This window comes from Sapajus apella, unplaced genomic scaffold (assembly GCF_009761245.1).
Source record: "Sapajus apella isolate SASKATOON/1434 unplaced genomic scaffold, GSC_monkey_1.0 scaffold120, whole genome shotgun sequence".
NCBI classification, from domain to species: domain Eukaryota; kingdom Metazoa; phylum Chordata; class Mammalia; order Primates; family Cebidae; genus Sapajus; species Sapajus apella.
The window spans coordinates 4,952,119-4,970,941 of NW_022437060.1; the positions used below are offsets into that span (position 1 = coordinate 4,952,119).

An 18,823-nucleotide genomic window follows, 5' to 3' on the forward strand; every position below is an offset into this window, starting at 1 on the left:
CGATGGGGAGCAGCTGTAAATACAGATGAAGCTTCACTCGCTCACCCACCGCTCACCTCCTTCTATGCACCCCAGTTCCTAACAGGCCACAGACCAGTACCAGTCCACAGCCTGGGAGCTAGGAAACCCTGCCTTACAGCAAGGATCAACAAATTTTTTCTGTAAAGGGCAAGCAGTAAATACAGATATTGATCGACTTACGACCTATGCAACTTACGGCCATTCGACTTTACGACCACAATGGCTAGCCACGACTGCTCCACGTCTGGCAGCGCAAACGTTGCCCAGCCAATAAAATGTTTCGTACATGTTTATATATTTTGATATGTTTTGCAATTGGGAAAATGTTTCCTATGGTATTTTTTACACCTGTATTTTGTATTTTTGTATGCACCTGTATTTTGTAATTTTGTATGTTTTGCAAATATTAAACCAGTTGTACTGGTAATGCAGTGTTTTAAACCTGACGTATGTAAAAATAAGAAACAAAATGGTGTAGAGATGATACAAATGACAAAAAACGAACAAAGAAAATTATGATATATAACAATAATGAAAGAAAATTATGATAAAATATGACTTAAAGATTTTTATAACATCATTTCATAGTACTGTACATATAGCCTACTCAACTTACGACCAAATCATGTTACGACCGGTCTGTCGGAACCAATAGTGGTCGTAAGTCGAGCACTAGCTGTAGTTTAGGCTTTGTGGGCCACTTTCACTGTTACATCTTCTTATCTGAGAGTTTTCTTTTTTTTTAACAACTCTTGACAAAATAAATGCAATTCTTAGCTCCCACAGGCAGCAGCCACTAGTGGTTTGTCAGCCTCTGCCTTAAAGAATATTCTCGTGAGGTTATACTATCCACCCCTGAAAATACTCATCCTATTTACTGTTGATACATGTCTTAAAATAACGTCTTTTCCTGTAAGAAAATTAAAATAAGTAGAAATTCTTGTGTCAGATGCAGTTTTTCCCAGTTTGACATCTATGAAACCAGGATACATTTCACAATCCATGTTTCCCAGTTTTTTTTTTTCTGAGATGGAGTCTCACTCTGTTGCCCAGGCTGGAGTGCAATGATGCAACCTCAGCTCACTGTAACCTCCGCCTCCCAGGTTTGAACGATTTTCCTACTTTAGCCTCCCTAGTGGCTGGGATTACAGGTGTGAGCCACCACACCCAGCTAAGTTTTGTTTTTAGTAGAGACAGGATTTCCCATGCTGGCCAGGTTGATCTACAATTCATGACCTCAGGTTCTTCCCCTGCTTGGCCTCCCAAAGTGTTGGGATTACAGGTGTGAGCCACCTCACCTGACTCATGTTTCACGATTATGACTGGCAAAATTTTTCTTCCCCACATAAAATAATGGTGTATCTAAAAATTAACAGTGTTGTAAATTCAACAAGATGTGGCATAAAATATTAGCTATATATGTCACTTAGCAGTGAAATTCAAGCTTTAAAGGAAAAGTCAACTCTATTTATATATACTGCCACCTAATCTCATTACCTCAATAACTATAGTTCATCCAATTTCATAAGAAGCTAAAATACAGCAAAAAGATATTCTTTTGACCTTCATACCACATTTTCCTTTTCATTGCTTTTTCCCTGCAAAAGTAATACATGTTCCTTAAGAAGATTTAGAAAGTAAAAAGAAGAAAAAAAAAATCACCAATTTTTGTCATGACCATCATTAGTTTCGTTCTTCTCTTTTTGTTACTCCCACACATTAGGATGTTTACCTAGTTGTAAGCAATCATTTGCTACATACAATTTTTCTTTTTTTTTTTACTTAACATTATAAAATGCTATTTTTCTACAAACCTGTAATACTGTTCAGCAGGAAACTTGGTCTTCAAAGATGTTAGATGTGTTTTTACTGTACCAAAATGTTCTCGAGCTTTCAAACACCTCTTTGGAACTAATCACAAAAGATAACCAAATGTAATCATGAAAAACTTACCAAATTTCAAATACAGTTCTCGCTTAATAATCTAAGCGATCTATCTGGAAATGAATCAACTTTTTTTTTTAACCTCACAACTAATGTACACATCTCTGCTTTTCAACCTGGCTCTCAAAATACCATCCCTAGTTTCCCTACTAACTAGCTATACTGAAAAATAAACAACTTGCTAAAAGGGAATATATTAGGAGACACATTGGTAATTGGCTAAGTTGTCATAAATAACGTCATCCTTCAGGGGCTGTGCACCAGCCGCTATTCCTGTTCACTCCTGAGAGAATGCTTAACATTGGATTGTTCCTTCTTCCCGTATGTGGCAGAAAAAAGCCTTTACCAACTATTCACAATCAAGATGACCGACTCTATATCATTAAGAAAAATAACTTGCCTGAGGCATGTGTCAATGCATTATTATCTCATTCTTGTATCTGAAAATACACTTCAGCTCTTTTAGCTGTGCTGGCTATGCCTTACAAGGAAGGTTCCATGCCTAAACTTGACATATTTGACTTTCATTCACAAGGTTAACTGTAAACACATTGATTTGAGAACACTTTATACTGTAAATGTCATTAAAAGGCATTCAATGCAAATCAACAGGAAGTTGGAAAAAAAAAAAAAGGTATTCAATCACTGAAAGGCTGGAGACACACACACACACACACACACACACACACAAAAGGGCCAAGTAAAAGTCGCTAGATAACACAAAGGAGTTATAAACCCTTTTCCTGCTCACCCTGAGAAGACTGTGCTGGCAGAGAGCTGTGCTTTTTTTTTCTAAACAGGAAATAGGTTAAGCGATTCTAATTATCATCAGTAGAATGCTATCACAACAGAGAAAACACCTCTATTTAAACCATACCATGTGGAAGTGGAAAAATCAAAATTACCAAATCACCTACTTCTTCAATTTGTATAAAGCATGATGGACATTTTTCATTATAAAATGTCTTCTAGATACAAACTAACTCTCTACATAAGAGATACTTGGATACAAAACAAAGAACTTACTGTCCTGAAAGCCAGCACCCTGATGGACCCCTTGCAGTAGAGTCAAAATCTCTCGAGCTGTTTGTTCTAAACTCTGTACAACTTTTCGGATTTCCTAGAGAGAAGTAAAAATAAAAATCAGATACTCAACACAATTACTGTCATACACTCACATCAAACACATTAGATAGCATATGTGATCTATCATAACTAAGTTGGAATCCTGACTTTTCCACTTATTTCCTCTGTAAGACTTCAAAAAGTCACTAAAAAGCCTTAGATTCCTCAGGTAGCCTTTAAAGGATAACAGCCACCCATTCACCCCAAGTATCCAATTGAGACATTATCAAACGGATGATGTCTGTCAACATAATTTATAAAAGGAAGAATTAAATGCAATACAAGAGTTGGGCATTTCTAATTTTTTTTTTTTTTTTTTTTTTTTTTTAGACGGGGGCTTGCTCTGTTGCCCAGGCTGGAGTGCAGTGGTGCGATCTAAGATCACCGCAACCTCCGCCTCCTGGGTTCAAGCGATTCTCCTGCCTCAGCTTCCACAGTAGCTGGGATTGCAGGTATGCGCCACCATGCCCAGTTAATTTTCTTTTGTATTTTTAGAAGACACAGGGTTTCACCATGTTGCCCAGGCTGGTCTCGAACTCCTGACCTCAGGAAATCTGCCCGCCTCGGCCTCCCTAAGTGCTGGGATTACAGCCATGAGGCACCGCACCCGGCCTTTAACTCATTTTTAAAATACTCACTAAGCACACTTATGTGCGAGGGACTGTGTAAATACTCGGGGAACAAAGCATACAATTCATTCCCTCTGGTAGTTTAAGATATATTGGGGGAGAAGATATTTTTTAAATAATCAACATTACACACATTTTTTAAAAAGTTAATGTGCTACTTGAAAACATAAGAAAAAGATCGTTTAGGTTGTGAAGTCAAGGAGATAAATATGAGATAACCAAGAAAAGAAAGGGAAAGACGCAAATTCCAGTAAAGGCAAACAGGCAGAAAAGCTAACTGGGGCACTAGAAGAGTTAAAGTGAACATCCTACACAAAGAGGGCGTAAAATGAGATTGAAGAGAAACCATGTGGGCCACAGTAGAGTCTGATATTCTATCCTATGTGGGATAGGAAATCATAGGAGAGTGTTAAACAGGAGATCACAGGTGCTTTTAAGACACCAACAACAAATACATGAAACACGTATTCGCTGAAGTCCAGGTGCAATTCGAGCCTTCGATATAAGCAAGTGCTGAAAACAAGGAAAACTGACACAAACGAGGTAGGTGATGCTGAGAAGTTGAGACCCGAACACGGAGAATCAGGACAGAGCGGCAGAATTAGGGGCGGGGAGTGCCCTAACCTCAAGCTAGAGGGGAAGTAAGCGACCCTCGGAGGCATCCCTACCGCCCTATACTCAAAGACTGAGGAGGGCCGGGCGACGTGGCCCAGCCAGGAATGGAGAGGGAAAGGGAATGGGGAAGGGAGGGGGCTCGCCTCTCGGATGTCCTGCTCGGCAGCCAGAAAGCCCTGCAGCTCCACGAAGATCTCGCTCACAGACATGGCGCGGGCTGCACAGCAATCTTCCAGTGTGGCAAGGGCGGCCAGAGAAGTGGACTCCGGAGACAACCAGCGCAATCAATCGCAACACCCACCGCAGCCGCCGCTGTCGCCGCGTACCGCCGGTCTTACGCCACGGCCGTCGCCGGGGTCCTCCGAGCCCCGCGGCGCGCCGAAGGACTGGCTGCCCGCTGCACTGCCTGAGGCGCCGCCCGCTGAGTTCCGCATGGAGGCGGGCGTCCAGAGGGCAGAAGAGGGGGAGAGTGGGCTGGGCTTCAGTCTGAGGCCTTCGGACAGGCATCGCCAGAAACAACCAGCGAAGGGGCTCCTCGGAGCACGTGAGCCTAAGGGAGGGCGGGGACGGGCTTGGAGGTGGTGCGACCAAGCGGAGCTGTTTAGCTCATTATATATGTGTATCTATTTATTTCATATACAACAGCATATAGGGGAAAATATTTTACAACGAAAGCGTATGCACAAAAAAAAGTGCAGAAGAATGTAGAGAGATTGCAGTCTTCGCGAGAAAGTAGAGGAACAGTGCATTTATATTTCCAAACAAAGGAAAATGAAAGTAACATATATAGGACTGTGAGTAGGGAATGGATTGGCAACGAAAATTTTCTGTGAAAAGCTTTTATTTTACTATCTTCTCTGTATGGTTGTATTACCTATTTTTAAATTAAACGGATTTTTTAAGCATGTGCGATGGGATGTGTCTCTTTCCACTAACAGCTTGCCCTAATTCCCTTTCCATGCACTAAAACGGTTTCCTCCTTGTTCTTGAAGAGTTCTATACACAAATGCTGTGTATGTTCTTGAACAGTTATTCCATACACAGATACTGCGTATGTGTGTCTGCTTATCATTCAGTTGATAAGAATCATTCCAATCCATGAAATTGGAATGATTCTTACCAACTAAATGATAATTTATTGCTTGATTTGTGCCTGACATTATACTAAATTCTTTACATGAAGGATCATATTTAATTCAAGGATTCTCCTACCTCAGCCTCCTGAGTAGCTGGGATTACAGGTGTGCACCACCATGCCTGGCTAATTTTTTTTTTTTTTTTTTTTTTTTTTTTTTTTTTTGAGATGGAGTTTGCTCTTGTTGCCAGGCTAGAGTGCAATGGCATGATCTTGGCTCACCGCAACCTCCACAACCTAGGTTCAAGCAATTCTCCTGCCTCAGCCTCCCAAGTAGCTGGGATTACAGGAATTCACCACCACATCCAGCTAATTTTGTGTATTTAGCAGAGACGGGGTTTCTCTATGTTGGTCAGGCTGGTCTCAAACTGCCAACCTGAGGTGAACCGCCTGCCTTGGACTCACATAGTTCTGGCATTACAGGCGTGAGCCATCGCACCCAGGCTCATAAGTCAATTTTTTTTTTCTAATATGGAATTTCGCTCTTATTGCCCAGGCTAGAGTGCAATAGCATGATCTCGGCTTACCGAAATCTCCATCTTCCGGGTTCAAGCAATTCTGCCTCAGCCTCCCGAGTAGCTGGGATTATAGGCATACACCACAACACCAGACTATTTTTATATTTTTAGTAGAAACGGGGTTTCTCCACGTTGGTTAACGGCTGGTCTCAAACTGCCAACCTCAGGTGATCTTCCCACCTCGGCTTCCCGAAGTGCTGGGATTATGGTCTATTTTTTAAAAGGAATTTTGAATAGGAAATTAATCGATTGATTGAACGGTTTAAAATATGGGTGGCTAAATATTACCAGAGTTACAAAAAAATCAGTTTTTCCTTGCAGTGTGGGAACTTTTTCATGTTCAAAAGATATTGCCAACAAATTAATTGTCCAACAAATGTCTTTGTCTAACTTGTTACTATGGGAAAATTTTCAAATATCAACAAACTAAAGAGCATAGTATAGTAAACTTCTATGTACTCATTACCCAGCTTCAGTAATTAGCAGTTAATAGCCAATTGTGTTTAATCTATCTGCTACTTACTCTCCGAACTTCTACATTATTTTGAAGTAAAGCTAAAACATCCTATGATTTCATATCCATAAATGTTTCAGTATGCATTTCTAAAAGATAGGAACTTTTTACAAAAACCTAATGTATTATGCTTAAAATTACACAGAATAATTTCTAATATGATCGCTAATGTTAAAATTGTCCCTATTCTGTTTCTGTCTGTGATTTCGTCATTTGATTCAGACTCCAAGTAAAGTCCGTACATGGCATTTTGTTGATAAACCTTGTAAATCTTTAATCCACAGATTGCCCCTCTTCTTTTTCCCTTTCCTCAGAATTTATTTGTTGAAGAAACCAGGTTCTTTATCCAGTAGAACTTCCTACAGCCTGCATTTGGCTGACTGCATTCCTGTGGTACATTTGACACGCGTCCCTATGCTGCATAGTTCCTGTAAACTGGTAGTTAGAGCTAATGGCCTTAAGAGACCTGAGCCTGATTTTTTGACAAGAGTACTTTATAGGTTATGTTGTCCATTTCCAACAGAAGGTGTAAGATGTCTGATATACTCTCTCCTCCTCTCTCTTCATAATACTAAGATTGATTAGGTATCATCAGCCCGATCCATCCATTACAAAGTTTCTCATTAGCTTTTCAGCATTGATGACTCTTGCTTAGATCCTAGCCCGTTATGGGTTTCAAAACAGTCTCCTGCCATCTTTTCTGCAGTTTAGAGGACAGCGCTGGCTTCACAGAGAAAGATGCATTGGAAACAGCTTATACAGAAGGCAGGGAAAACGGGAGGAAAGCAGGTCACAGGTATACAGCAATAACTGCTGGAGCAAAGGTTTTGTGCATTCAAAAATTTGAGGGGTATTGCAAAATTGTGCTCTAAAAAGATTAAACCAACTTAACCCTTTTCAATAAATGCCTGCTTCTACATATCCTTTGCCAATTTGATAGGTGAAAAACTGCACCTCATTCTGGTTTACAATTGTTAATTTCAAGTAAAGTGGACCATATTTTCAAATATATATTGGTAATCTGTATTTTTCTTTGTGAAAGTATGTTGCTATCTTTTCCCCATGTTTTCTATCAATTTGTTTACACCTTTTATTTTTTAAAGAATTCTTTGTATATTAAAGTGATGAGTTCCTTATCTGTCATATCATATGTGTTACAGATATTTTTCCCAGATTATTGTCTTTTGACTCTGATCACAATACTGTTTGCTTTGTAGAAGGTTTTTATTGTTACAATGCACTTATCAAATATTTCCTTCATAGCTTCTGGGTTTTATAACATTCTTTGAAAAGTCTAACCCATGACCATTAAAAATCATTCACAATTTCTCCTAGCATTCCTATGGTTTCAGCTCTTTTCTTTTTTCTTTTTTTCCTCCTTCTCCCCTTTTGCATACAAATGTTTGGCTCACTTCGACATGGATTGAACTTCTATTTCTTTATTTTGAAACAGGGTCTCACTCTTTCATTCTTGGTGGAGTGCAGTGGCATGATCATAGCTCGCTGTAAGTTCAGACTCCTGGGTTCAAATATTCCTTCTGCCTCAGCCTTCCAAGTACGTGGAACGACAGACACATGCACCACGGCTGGCTAATTTTTAAAATTTTTTCATAGAGATGGGATTTTGCTATGTTGCCCAGGCTTGCCTTGAACTCCTGGCCTCAAGCAATCCTCCTGCATTGGCCTCACAAAGTGCTAGAATTACAGGCATGAGCCACCAGGCCTAGATTGAACTTTTATTTCTTGCCAGATGTTGTCTCAATACTGTTAATACAACGACTTATATTTTCTCTAATCATTTAAAGTAGTACTTCTATTGTGTACTGCATGCTGAATATATTTGTGTCTATTTCTGAATCACCTGTTTTGTTCCATTTATCTGTTCTTTTAGTACACTGACTGAGATCCATGGTGTATTCAATGCTGGCATTTTGCATTGTACACATTAGATGTATCCTTGAAAGGCTGCATGTGAAGCAAAAACAATTGGGTCCGTAATCTCACTGGCATCCTTTAGTTATTGTTATGTAACATACCATCCAAAAATGCAGTGGCTGACAGCCAGTTACTCCCACACATTCATAGGGTGTGCTAGGCTGGGTTCTGCAGGGGCGATCGTGCTCGGCATGGCGTCCATTCCCTTCCTAGGGCAGCAGGATCATCTGCCTCACGGTGATGCACAAACACAGGAAGGAGTGTGCAAAGACTAAGGTCCCAGAGGACCCAGGCTTTCCCCATCCATGCCATTTCTTCCTCATCTTAGTGGTCAAAGCCACACAGCTAAACCCAAAATCAAGGGTGAGGAAAGTTCCCTTTGTCCCATGAGACAAGGAAAAGCTGTGGACGCAGAGAAGGTGAAGAACTGGGACCACAATCCCAATCTCCCACAGCTACTGACACATAATTTAAATGGGGAAGCTTCCATAGAAAATTCCAGGTCCTTGTCTAACATTAAGCTAAAAAGGAGCTGCTAACATATATTTGAAACACAGTGAAAATTTAAGTACCTGGAAAAGTACAAGGTAACATAACATCCATGTGTCCATCTCTAATAATTAACAAATTAATATTTTTGCTTATTTGCTCCTGATCTTTTTTTTTAGAAATAAAATGTTTTAGAGTTTATGTACTCTGTATACCCTTCCATGGTTTTCTCTCACTATCCAGAAGTAATTACTATCTTAAAGGTAGTCTGTGCACATTTTTATTAAATATGCAGCATTTATGAAGATTAATACACTTCTTTGTTTTCATATTTTAGATATTATAAATGGTATGATACTTTATATATAATTCTAAAAGTAGCTTTTTATTTCAACAGTATATCCGGAGATCTAGCTGTGTTTATACATATAGATTGTCTTCTTTTACATTGTTATATTTTACTCCATTGTATGACTGTATTAGTCTGTTCTTGCATTGCTATTGATAAATACCTGGCTGGGCGTGGTGGCTCATGCCTGTAATCCCAGCACTTTGGGAGGCCGAGTCAGGTGGATCACAAGTTCAGGAGTTCAAGACCAGCCTGACCAATATGGTGAAACCCTATCTCTACTGAAAAAAAAAAAACAAAAATTAGCCGGGCATGCTGGTGGGCACCTGTAGTCCCAGCTACTTGGGAGGCTGAGGCAGGAGAATTGCTTGAACCCAGGAGCCAGAGGTTGCAGTGAGCCAAGATCACACCACTGCATTCCAGCCTGGGCGACAGAGCAAGACTCCATCTCAAAAAAACAAAAAAAAAAAAACAAAACAAAAAAACCAAAATGAAAAGAAAAGAAAGAAAAAGGAAATACCTGAGACTGGGAAATGTATAAAGAAAAGAGGTTTAACTGGCTCACGGGTCTCCAGGCTGTACAGAAATCATGGCAGCTTCTTGGGAGGTCTCAGGAAACTGACAATCATGGCAGAAGGTGAAGGGGAAGCAGGCAGGTCTTCCATGGCTGAAGCAGGAGGAAGTGAGAACAGGGGAGATGCTACACACTTTTGAACAACCAGGTCTCACCACAACTCACTCACTATAACGACAACAGCACTAAGGGGATGATGCTAACCCATTCATGAGAACTCTGGCCACATAATCTAATCACCTCTCACCAGGCCCCACCTCCAACACTGGGGATTACAACTGAACGTGAGATTTGGGTGGGGACACAGATCCAAACCATATCAACGACTGTATCATAATTCATCTTCTTTCCTTTACTGATGGATGCTTTGAATGGTGTTAACTTACCATTATCATTAACAAGAAAACATTTACAAATCACATATTTAAGGTAAATACATGCAATTTTATCAAAATATTAAAGTTATTTGCAAATATTACACAGATGAAATATAACTAAACTGATAATTCAAAAACACCTAAGGGATATGTTAAGGAATATGTTATGAAGGGCCACACATTATTAATAATCAATTTTCTCCCAAAATATGTCCTATGAAGGAAACAAAAGATAGATCTACCAGCAGACAGTACTAAACTAATTCCGTCATTCACATGAACATTCTCCTACAAGCCACAGCCCAGAAGACTGTCAATATGCACCCAGCCTTATCATTTTCTGTTAATATTTAGTCAGTGTTTCCAATATAATTGGCTGCTTCTGCAGATCAAAGGCTTTTACATAGGTCCTACATGCAAATCAAATAGCTATCCATGGAACATCAGAACTTGACTTGCTCCATTCTCTTATAGTTTTTGTGTCTCATGCTAAAGAAATGAGAGATGCAGAATTCTAAGGCTGAATAGCTAGGAAGTACTCATTCAAACTTGAATATTCTTCAAAGAGAGTGTGGGGCAATTCTAATCAGAGGAAGAAACATGAAGTCAACCCAGATGTTTTCCACCAGGGCCCTCCTTTTGGCTGGTCTGATTTCCACTGGTAAGTCGAAAGTGCAATTTTAGAATGTTGGTTAACTTTTAAAAACTGATTTCGGGGGACGATTAAAAAGATTACAAAGTCATTAATAGCACAATCACAACAAATACATGTATTTGGCTTTTAAAAATGAGATTGAAATGATACAGGGTCCTGAGGATATTCTAAATAATTTACAATGAAATGTCCTGGTTCTTTAATGAGGGAAGCATAATAGTGGGTTGAGAAGACATTGCAAAGCCTTTCAATCTTGGTCTGGGACTTAACTGAAACAAAACTAGATAATAAAAAGTTGACATAAGAACCTGATTCCAGTTTTGATCAAAATCAAATGCCGATACAGATATCAAATACAGAGACTAGTGTGGATTAGGACAAAGGGAATGCTCCCTTAATACTCATAGAAGGAGGAAAAAGTGAATCAATGACTACACTGTCTGATATTTGCCTCAATTCCCAAGGATAAATATTAGTTTCCAAAGTGATGGGATTATGTCTTGAACAAGGTGTTGACCTGGAGCATGGCTACAAGGCATAAAACTTTTGAAACCCACCTTTTAAGACTACTTTAAAGAATAGGCTTAATCACCACGTTCTGTAGCTTCTCTTCACAGCATATGTATTAACAAAAAGTAAAATGTCTTTAAATAAAATCAATAGTCAAATAACCAATCTCTTGCTTTGGCTTGTTTGTTTCAAAGTGCAAGGTTGAGTGTGCTCACTGTATCTCCCTGTGAATGTTAACCCCAGAAATCCAGGACGTTTAATTCAATTGAACATTTATCGAGTGCTTGCTATACTAAAGAGACATATTGTGCCTAAAACAATGTTTGCACCAAGTCCACTGAGAAAGCAGCCTCTCCTCCATGTTTCATAATTTTTCAGATAATTAGTCCTCCTTTTCCCATCTCCTCTCCTCATCTCAGTCCAGGCTAAACTGGCTTCACATTTCAGATTATTTCTAAGACTCTCCCTCTTCTATGTTTGCAACCATGAAAGAGATTTATCTAGTGCTAAACAAACTTGTCTAGTTCAGAGTTTATTTCTCCTTTCATTCCAACATTGGGTAGGATTCGATTAGTAGAACTAACCATTTCAACATTATTTTAGAACTTCTAAAATTATTTTCTGAGCCATGCTGTTTTATTATTTTGCTTAATCTAACCATAGTGATCCCCATGCCAGTAATGAGCAAAGAAAAATAGAAAAGCACAACTTATACCACTTACTAATGGTTCTGAAGCAAAGTATATCGATGAAGGCTAATGCTAATAAAGAAATGCATTCACTGATATGCTAGCATCACAAAGCAGAATTCTGTAGCCAGGGAATAACCAATTTTACATCTGAATTAGGATATTAAAATTTTGGAAGGACAACCTTCCATAAGCTACAGAAAGTTCAGGGAAAGTTACAGTGAAAATAGAATTGTCAGAATCCACTACATGACTAATATGGCAAATGGAGATTGGAAACGTCTGAGGCCACGAGCTCTGCGCTCACATTTCTCCTTTATAGCACCAGCCGGCCCATGGGCTAATATATGTGTTGGGAAGTCTTCCAACGAGATCCGGACATGTGATCACCATGGTTGTGGACAGTACTCTGCTCAAAGGTATGGATTTGCACAAACAACCATCCAACCCTTTGGTCCCTAACCTCTTTTTTTTTTTTTCTTTTTGTTTTTTTTTTAAGACAGAGCCTCACTCTTACCCAGTCAGTCACCCAGGATGGAATGCAATGGCGCCATCTGAGCTCACCGTAACCTCCGCCTCCTGGTTTCAAGTGATTCTCCTGCCTCAGCCTCCTGAGTAGCTGAGATTACAGGTGCTTGCCACCACACATGGCTAATTTTTATATTTTAAGTATAGATGAGAGTTTCACCATGTTGGTCAGGCTGGACTCAAACTCCTGACTTCGTGATCTGCCAATCTCAGCCTCCCAAAGTGCTGGGATTACAGGCATGAGCCGCCGCGCCTGGCCCCAACCTCTTTTCTTAGTGTCCTTGACCAATGTTGGCTGCCTCAAGGGCTCACAATTCTGACAGTATGAAAAACCAGAGATGTAACCAGTTACTCCACTGTCTTTGGAGCAGCTTCCAAGAACTCGGCTTCAAGTATGGGCTGTGAATTGGGATCCAAACATGGAAGAAGGAAAAGAGCAGGGAGCAAACACACTGTTTTCCTTCTGAATGTCTTCACACATGGACTTATCTCACCTGCTTTTTCCAAAGGGGAATCAAATATGACTATACCATTTCAGAGATGAGGAACTTGAACTGAGGTGCCAAAAGGTTAAGGGACCTGCCAAGCACAGTTGGAGATGGTGAAGTCTGGACCTGAACTCAGGTTTTTGGTTCCTCTTCCCATGAAACCACGGTGTTAATGGCCCAGGCTTTGGAGGTTGAATATTAGAGGCTGACCCTAAGCAGGCGAAAGAGCACCTTTATCTCTTCGAGACAATGGGGGTCACACTTGTGAATTTTCAGTTATACCCATCATCACCTTGGGGTTCCACTGTGATGAAATAGCCATATGTCCATTCATTTCAACGATCTCCATCCTAACTAGAGGGGAGCTCCCACATATACAGATACTACTTACAAAGGAACCTCAAATACTGAAACAGGACTAAGAGAAGGGAAATATGGGAAAACAGCCCCTTAATAGCCAAAATTTACACTCAGCTCATACTGTAAAGTGTACGCACTTAACAGATACAGTAACTTCTTGGCTCTTGGCTTGAGCCTGCTCAGTGTTGCTTTGCACATAATTGTAGCAATCCTGGTGAAGCTGGTTGTTCAGGTGGCAGCCTATTAGAAGGGAGGAGAGGCTGGTGAGAGCAAGCATAGTGACAGCAGTGTGAAGAAAGAGCTGAGGGGTTGCTAAGACAAGCTCAAGACACATCACAATCTGGAGTTGTTTGGTTTGAGCTCTATGCACTTTAATAAACCCAGGAGGTATCACTCGTTGTATTAAAATATCATATGTATTGCTGTTTACAATCACTTTTCTAGATCACTGAGAGAACAATAAAACTAGGGCAACATGTGATACTTTTATAATAGGTTCCCATAAAAAGACAGCTGTTTTCAAAGTGGGCTTGAAGAAGTCTCAAGATCCAGGTATCTAGAAAATGCACTTACATGGACTGCCTCATTCCCCCCAAATGCCATACAGTAATAGTAAGTAATATATTTGTTTAAGGCTTACTATGTACCAAGTACCATTTTAAATGCTTTCATCTTTACAACATGGTTATTAGCACCTGCAGGGAGGGAGGTTAAAATTGGGCTAAACAGATGAGAAACACTGGGACATCCCAACAAGTTCTGGCAGCTTCAAGCTTTGGTACCTGGTCTGTGATCAGTGGGCTAACACCATGTTCCTGGGCCATAAAGCTCCCCAGGGCAGCTCCTTGGTCTGTTCATTCTTATTTACATCCTAGAAGTCAGAGGCCTCACCAGGGTGTGGATGTCTTGTGCTCTGCTGGATCTACTGTGTTTGCACCATTCACTGGAATGATTATGGACCAGGAGAAACCTTATCAAAACAAAAATGCTATCAATAATGCTGTTCGAATACCTGGAAGAGGTAAGAGAGGTGGAGTCTACACCTAGGGTGCCTACTGGAGATGTTGATGCTTATTTGTTTAATGCAGTTCCCATACATAGAGGTTTTCTTCTTCTTTCAAAATGATAAAACCTAGAACAGAAAGGATATAGAGTATACCAAACTAGCTGATGCATTTTTAAAAAACTTCTTAGGTTCAGGGCTACATGTGCCCATTTGTTATACAGGTAAACTGCATGTCACAGGGGTCTGGTGTACAGATTATTTTGCCATCCCGGTAATAAGCATAGTAGCCGATAGATACTTTTTTATGATCCTCTCCTGCTGATGCACTTTCGAGGACTTTTCACCACTTTCCCTGAAAACTTCTGCTTCATGCATACACTTCATGAAACCCTACAGCTAATTGGAGTTATTCCTTCCTGTGGCCCTTGTGGTTTTGCTTCACGATCTATAAACAAAGCCACTTTCAGCAATGCTAACCATAATGGATAGATACTTCCACTTACTCAAATCCCACAAATTATAAATGCTGGCATTTCTGCAAGAGTTGAATGTGAAACATTTTTGAAAGCTTCTAAATTTTAGGTAAAGCTAGGTCTCCTTGTACTCCAGATATTGGCTTTGTTGTTTGATTGTTTTAATTGCATCAAGGTATAAAATATACCCATAAAAGTGCACAACACATCCATGTACAACTCCATGAACTGCATAAAGTCAATACGTCTGTGTAACCGGCGCCCATATCATGAAAAAGAACATCACCAACATCCCAGAGATCACTTGTGCTAACGTTTAGACATGTTCCCAGCAAGGTAATCACTATCCCAAGTTCTAACACCATGCATTAGTTCCTCCTGTTTCTAAAAATGGTATAAATAGAATTAAACAGCACGCCTTCTTTTTGTGTGGCTTCTTTCATTCCACATCATGATTGTGTAATTTATGTTTTTATATCTACATTCTTTGGGATACATGATATTCCATTATATGCATATATTTTCATCTATGTATCCATTCTTCCTTAGATGGACCTTTGGGTAGTTTCCAGTTTTAGGTGATTATAAAATTGCTGCTATGAACCTTCTTATACCTTTTAATGAACATATATATGCATTCCTATTGGGAGTGAGTCTAAAGGAGCCCCGCCTCACCAAGGCTGTGGGAGGTATCTTGTGAGGGAACCCGCATCCTTAAGGAGCTATACAGTGGTTGTCCTCTGCGGGCCCAATGTCACAAGAGAAACTTCTGCCACGGAACTGGGTCCTCTGGAGTGGCACTTAACAGTCAATGCCAAGGTCACCAAGAGCAGAAAGTAATCAGATTCATCTAAACCTCAGAGATTTGTGACATTGGCTAGTAATCACTGCAACCCTAGAATGGAATAGATGAGCAGACAACTAAAGCCTTATTGGACTTGTATGAATGGAAATGCTCTAGGTCTGTTGAACAAAATGCTGACTTCAGTCATCACAATAAGGGGTTGCAATCCCCAGTAAATTCCCAGGCTTGAGTCGGTTCACAGTCCCAGAGCCTCTTGAATGAAAGGGAGGCTCAGTCCTTTTGAGTAACGGTCCTGCCATGCAGCCAAAAATTTATAATGTAAACCTTACTTCTAGCTATCCCCAAAGGGACCTGTAATGTTTTAGCAGGATGACAGCACATTGGGGAAGAAATTATTAGGCTCTTCAGAGATTATTGGACACTTGCTCAAAACTGACACTAACTCCTGGAGATCTAAAAGCCCACTGTAGTTGACCAGACTACGGACTTATAGTCAGGGGGTCAATGTAGATTTTCAGCAGGGTCCAGCTTATACTAAGCCCAGTGCATCCTCAAATCTACCAAGAGGTTATTTTCCTAGTTCCAGAATGCAAAATTGGAATAGACTTTCTTCTTCTTTCAGGTTGCCTTGCAATTCTTGGTCATTGGCATTTCCAAATAAATTACAGAATCTGTTTGCTAATTTCCACCAAAAATCCTGACAGGGCTTTGACTGACTCTGCAGTAAATATACAGATCAAATTGATAACAGATATTTTTAAAGTAGTGAGTCCTCCAATGAATGAACATATTATATCCTCCATTTACTTAGGTCTTCCTTCACTGTTCTATTAATGGTTGTTGTAGTTGTCCGTGTAGAAGTCTTGCACATCTTTTGATTAAAATATATTCATAAAACCTACCTGATGGAGTTTTAGATCTTCTACAGTGGAGCCATCCAATAGAAATATAATACAACTCATATGTATAATTTTAAATTTTCTGGTGGCCATAATAAAGAAGTAAAAAGAAACATGATATTTTAATATTTTATTTAACTCAGGTTTTCAAATATTATATCAATATATAATTATTGAGATCTTTTACATTTTTAAATACTAAGCCTTCAAAATCCATTGTATACTTTACCATTAAAGCACATCTCAATTCAGATAAACTACCTTTCAAGTGCTGAATAACCACATATGGCTAGTGGCACCACATTGGACAGCATAATTCTACAGTCTTATTATTATGCCCACTTGACTGGTGAGCAGTGCCGGTAGTGTATTAAAGTCTCCTACTATTGGTGAGTTTCTATCTGTGTCTCCTGGCATCTTGTGGTCTCTGCTTTATATAGATGACTTGTGTTATTTACCGTATGGATAGTTGTAACTGCTATATCTTCATTGTGGCTTGTGGCATTTGCCCTCTGACATTATCTTCCTTTGTCTTGTTTCACTGTCTTTTGGCCTGAAGTCCAGTCTCTGGTAACAGGACGATAGCCCTTGCATTATTATTGCTTGGCAAATCTTTGTCCATTTGCTTGGCACATCTTTGTCCAGCTCTTCACTTTCATCATTTTCAATCGCCGTGTTTTATTCCATAAAACATAAAACTAGGGTTTGCTTTTTAATCCAACAGGACATTTTTAATATATGAGATAAGCCCATTCACATGACTCATATATTTGTACCCAATACCATCATTTTCTTTTATAATTATTGTATTATACACTGTTTCTCTACTTGGGTCTTTGCCTTTTTAGTTCTTTTGATATTTAGCAAGGTTTGTATTTTTGTTCCTGTTATTTCCATTTCTCTTCATTTTTAAATTCCAGTCATTTATTAGAATACGTCTTGGAGGTAACATTGTTCAGGGTTCACTTTTTTTTAACTTTTTTTTTGAGACAGAGTCTCAGTCTGTCACCCAGGCTGGAGTGCTATGGCGTGACCTTGGCTCACTGCAACCTCCACCTCCCGGGTTCAAGCTATTCTCCTGCCTCAGCCTCCTGAGCAGCTGGGATTACAGGTGCCAGCCACCATGCCCAGCTAATTTTTTTGTACTTTTAGTAAAGACAGCATTTCTCCATTCTCGAACTCCTAACCTCATATGATCCGCCTGCCTTCGCCACCCAAAAGTGCTGGGGTTGCGGGCATGAGCCACTGTGCCTGGCCTTAAGGGATCATTCACCTTTTCTAACTAGCTAGTATTTTCCACTATTATTCTTCAATGTATTTATTAATGTTTCCTTTGAATCGATTCTTTTGGCATCTTGTAATTTAGTCTTCCTTTGTAATATCATTCTGTCATTTTCATATATTCCTCTCCTGAGTTCGTTCATTCAACTTTATTTCTTTTTTTCTTTTTTGTACATTTGTTATTTTTGAATTTCATATCCAAGGTTACTGAAGCCCAGATAAATAATTACACTTATTTTCTTTTAGGTTTTTGTGTCAAAATGTTCTACATTAAGCCAATTAAGTATAAAGATCCTATTAAGAGGGGACAGAAACTTGGAACTCTATCGTCCTTGCAGAAAGTTTCTCCTGGCATACAATCACATGTGCACATTCAAAACTGTGACTTGAGTGATCCTACTGCATACCTGTAAATGGAAGGCAAATGGTTAGATCTTCAGAGTAAAAAATCATCTTCTTAAAAACCTGAATGCATACCCTGCTCTTCAAGAAATTGGTGTTCACAAAGGATTAAAGCTTGAAGGGATGGATACTCCATTTTCCATGACGTGATTACTATATTTTGCAGGCCTGTATCAAAACATCTCATGTACCTCATAAATGTATATACCTATGTACCCACACAATTTTTTAATTAAAAAAAATTTGAGTTTAAATAGAAACATGATAAATGCAAGGAAGAAAACATTTTAACTCATTGTCACTCTGATGTTCCAGTGAACTGCTTTCTTCAAGCTCTTTTTGTCACCTATAGAATATGGGTGGTTTTGTTGTTTAGATTTCTCAGTCCCAAAGATCTAAGATAAATAAACAAGGAAACTTAAGCTGGGCCAGGCTGCATTTTTGACACCTTTAAAAATAGCGACCTTTCTGCTTGAAAATAAAAAGCCTGTGGTACAAGAAC

At 39.4% G+C, this 18,823-nt stretch overlaps 1 protein-coding gene and 1 long non-coding RNA gene across 3 annotated transcripts in view; one reads left to right on the top strand and one right to left on the bottom strand.

Annotated features, from left to right (window-relative positions):
• The window catches only part of TSN (translin), a 76,803-nt gene that overhangs the window by 7,085 nt on the left and 50,895 nt on the right, over positions 1–18,823 (bottom strand). The window contains 2 exon segments of the mRNA XM_032260962.1: positions 1,836–1,932; positions 2,992–3,085. Of these exon segments, the coding sequence (XP_032116853.1) occupies positions 1,836–1,932; positions 2,992–3,085 (191 nt within the window).
• LOC116538549 lies at positions 10,459–18,743 on the top strand. Of its 2 annotated transcripts, none has more exons than XR_004263679.1 (2): positions 10,459–10,886; positions 18,166–18,743. It is a non-coding gene; the product is annotated as an uncharacterized LOC116538549 (long non-coding RNA). The 2 variants fall into 2 exon arrangements; XR_004263680.1 differs by lacking the exon at positions 18,166–18,743 and adding an exon at positions 14,331–15,349.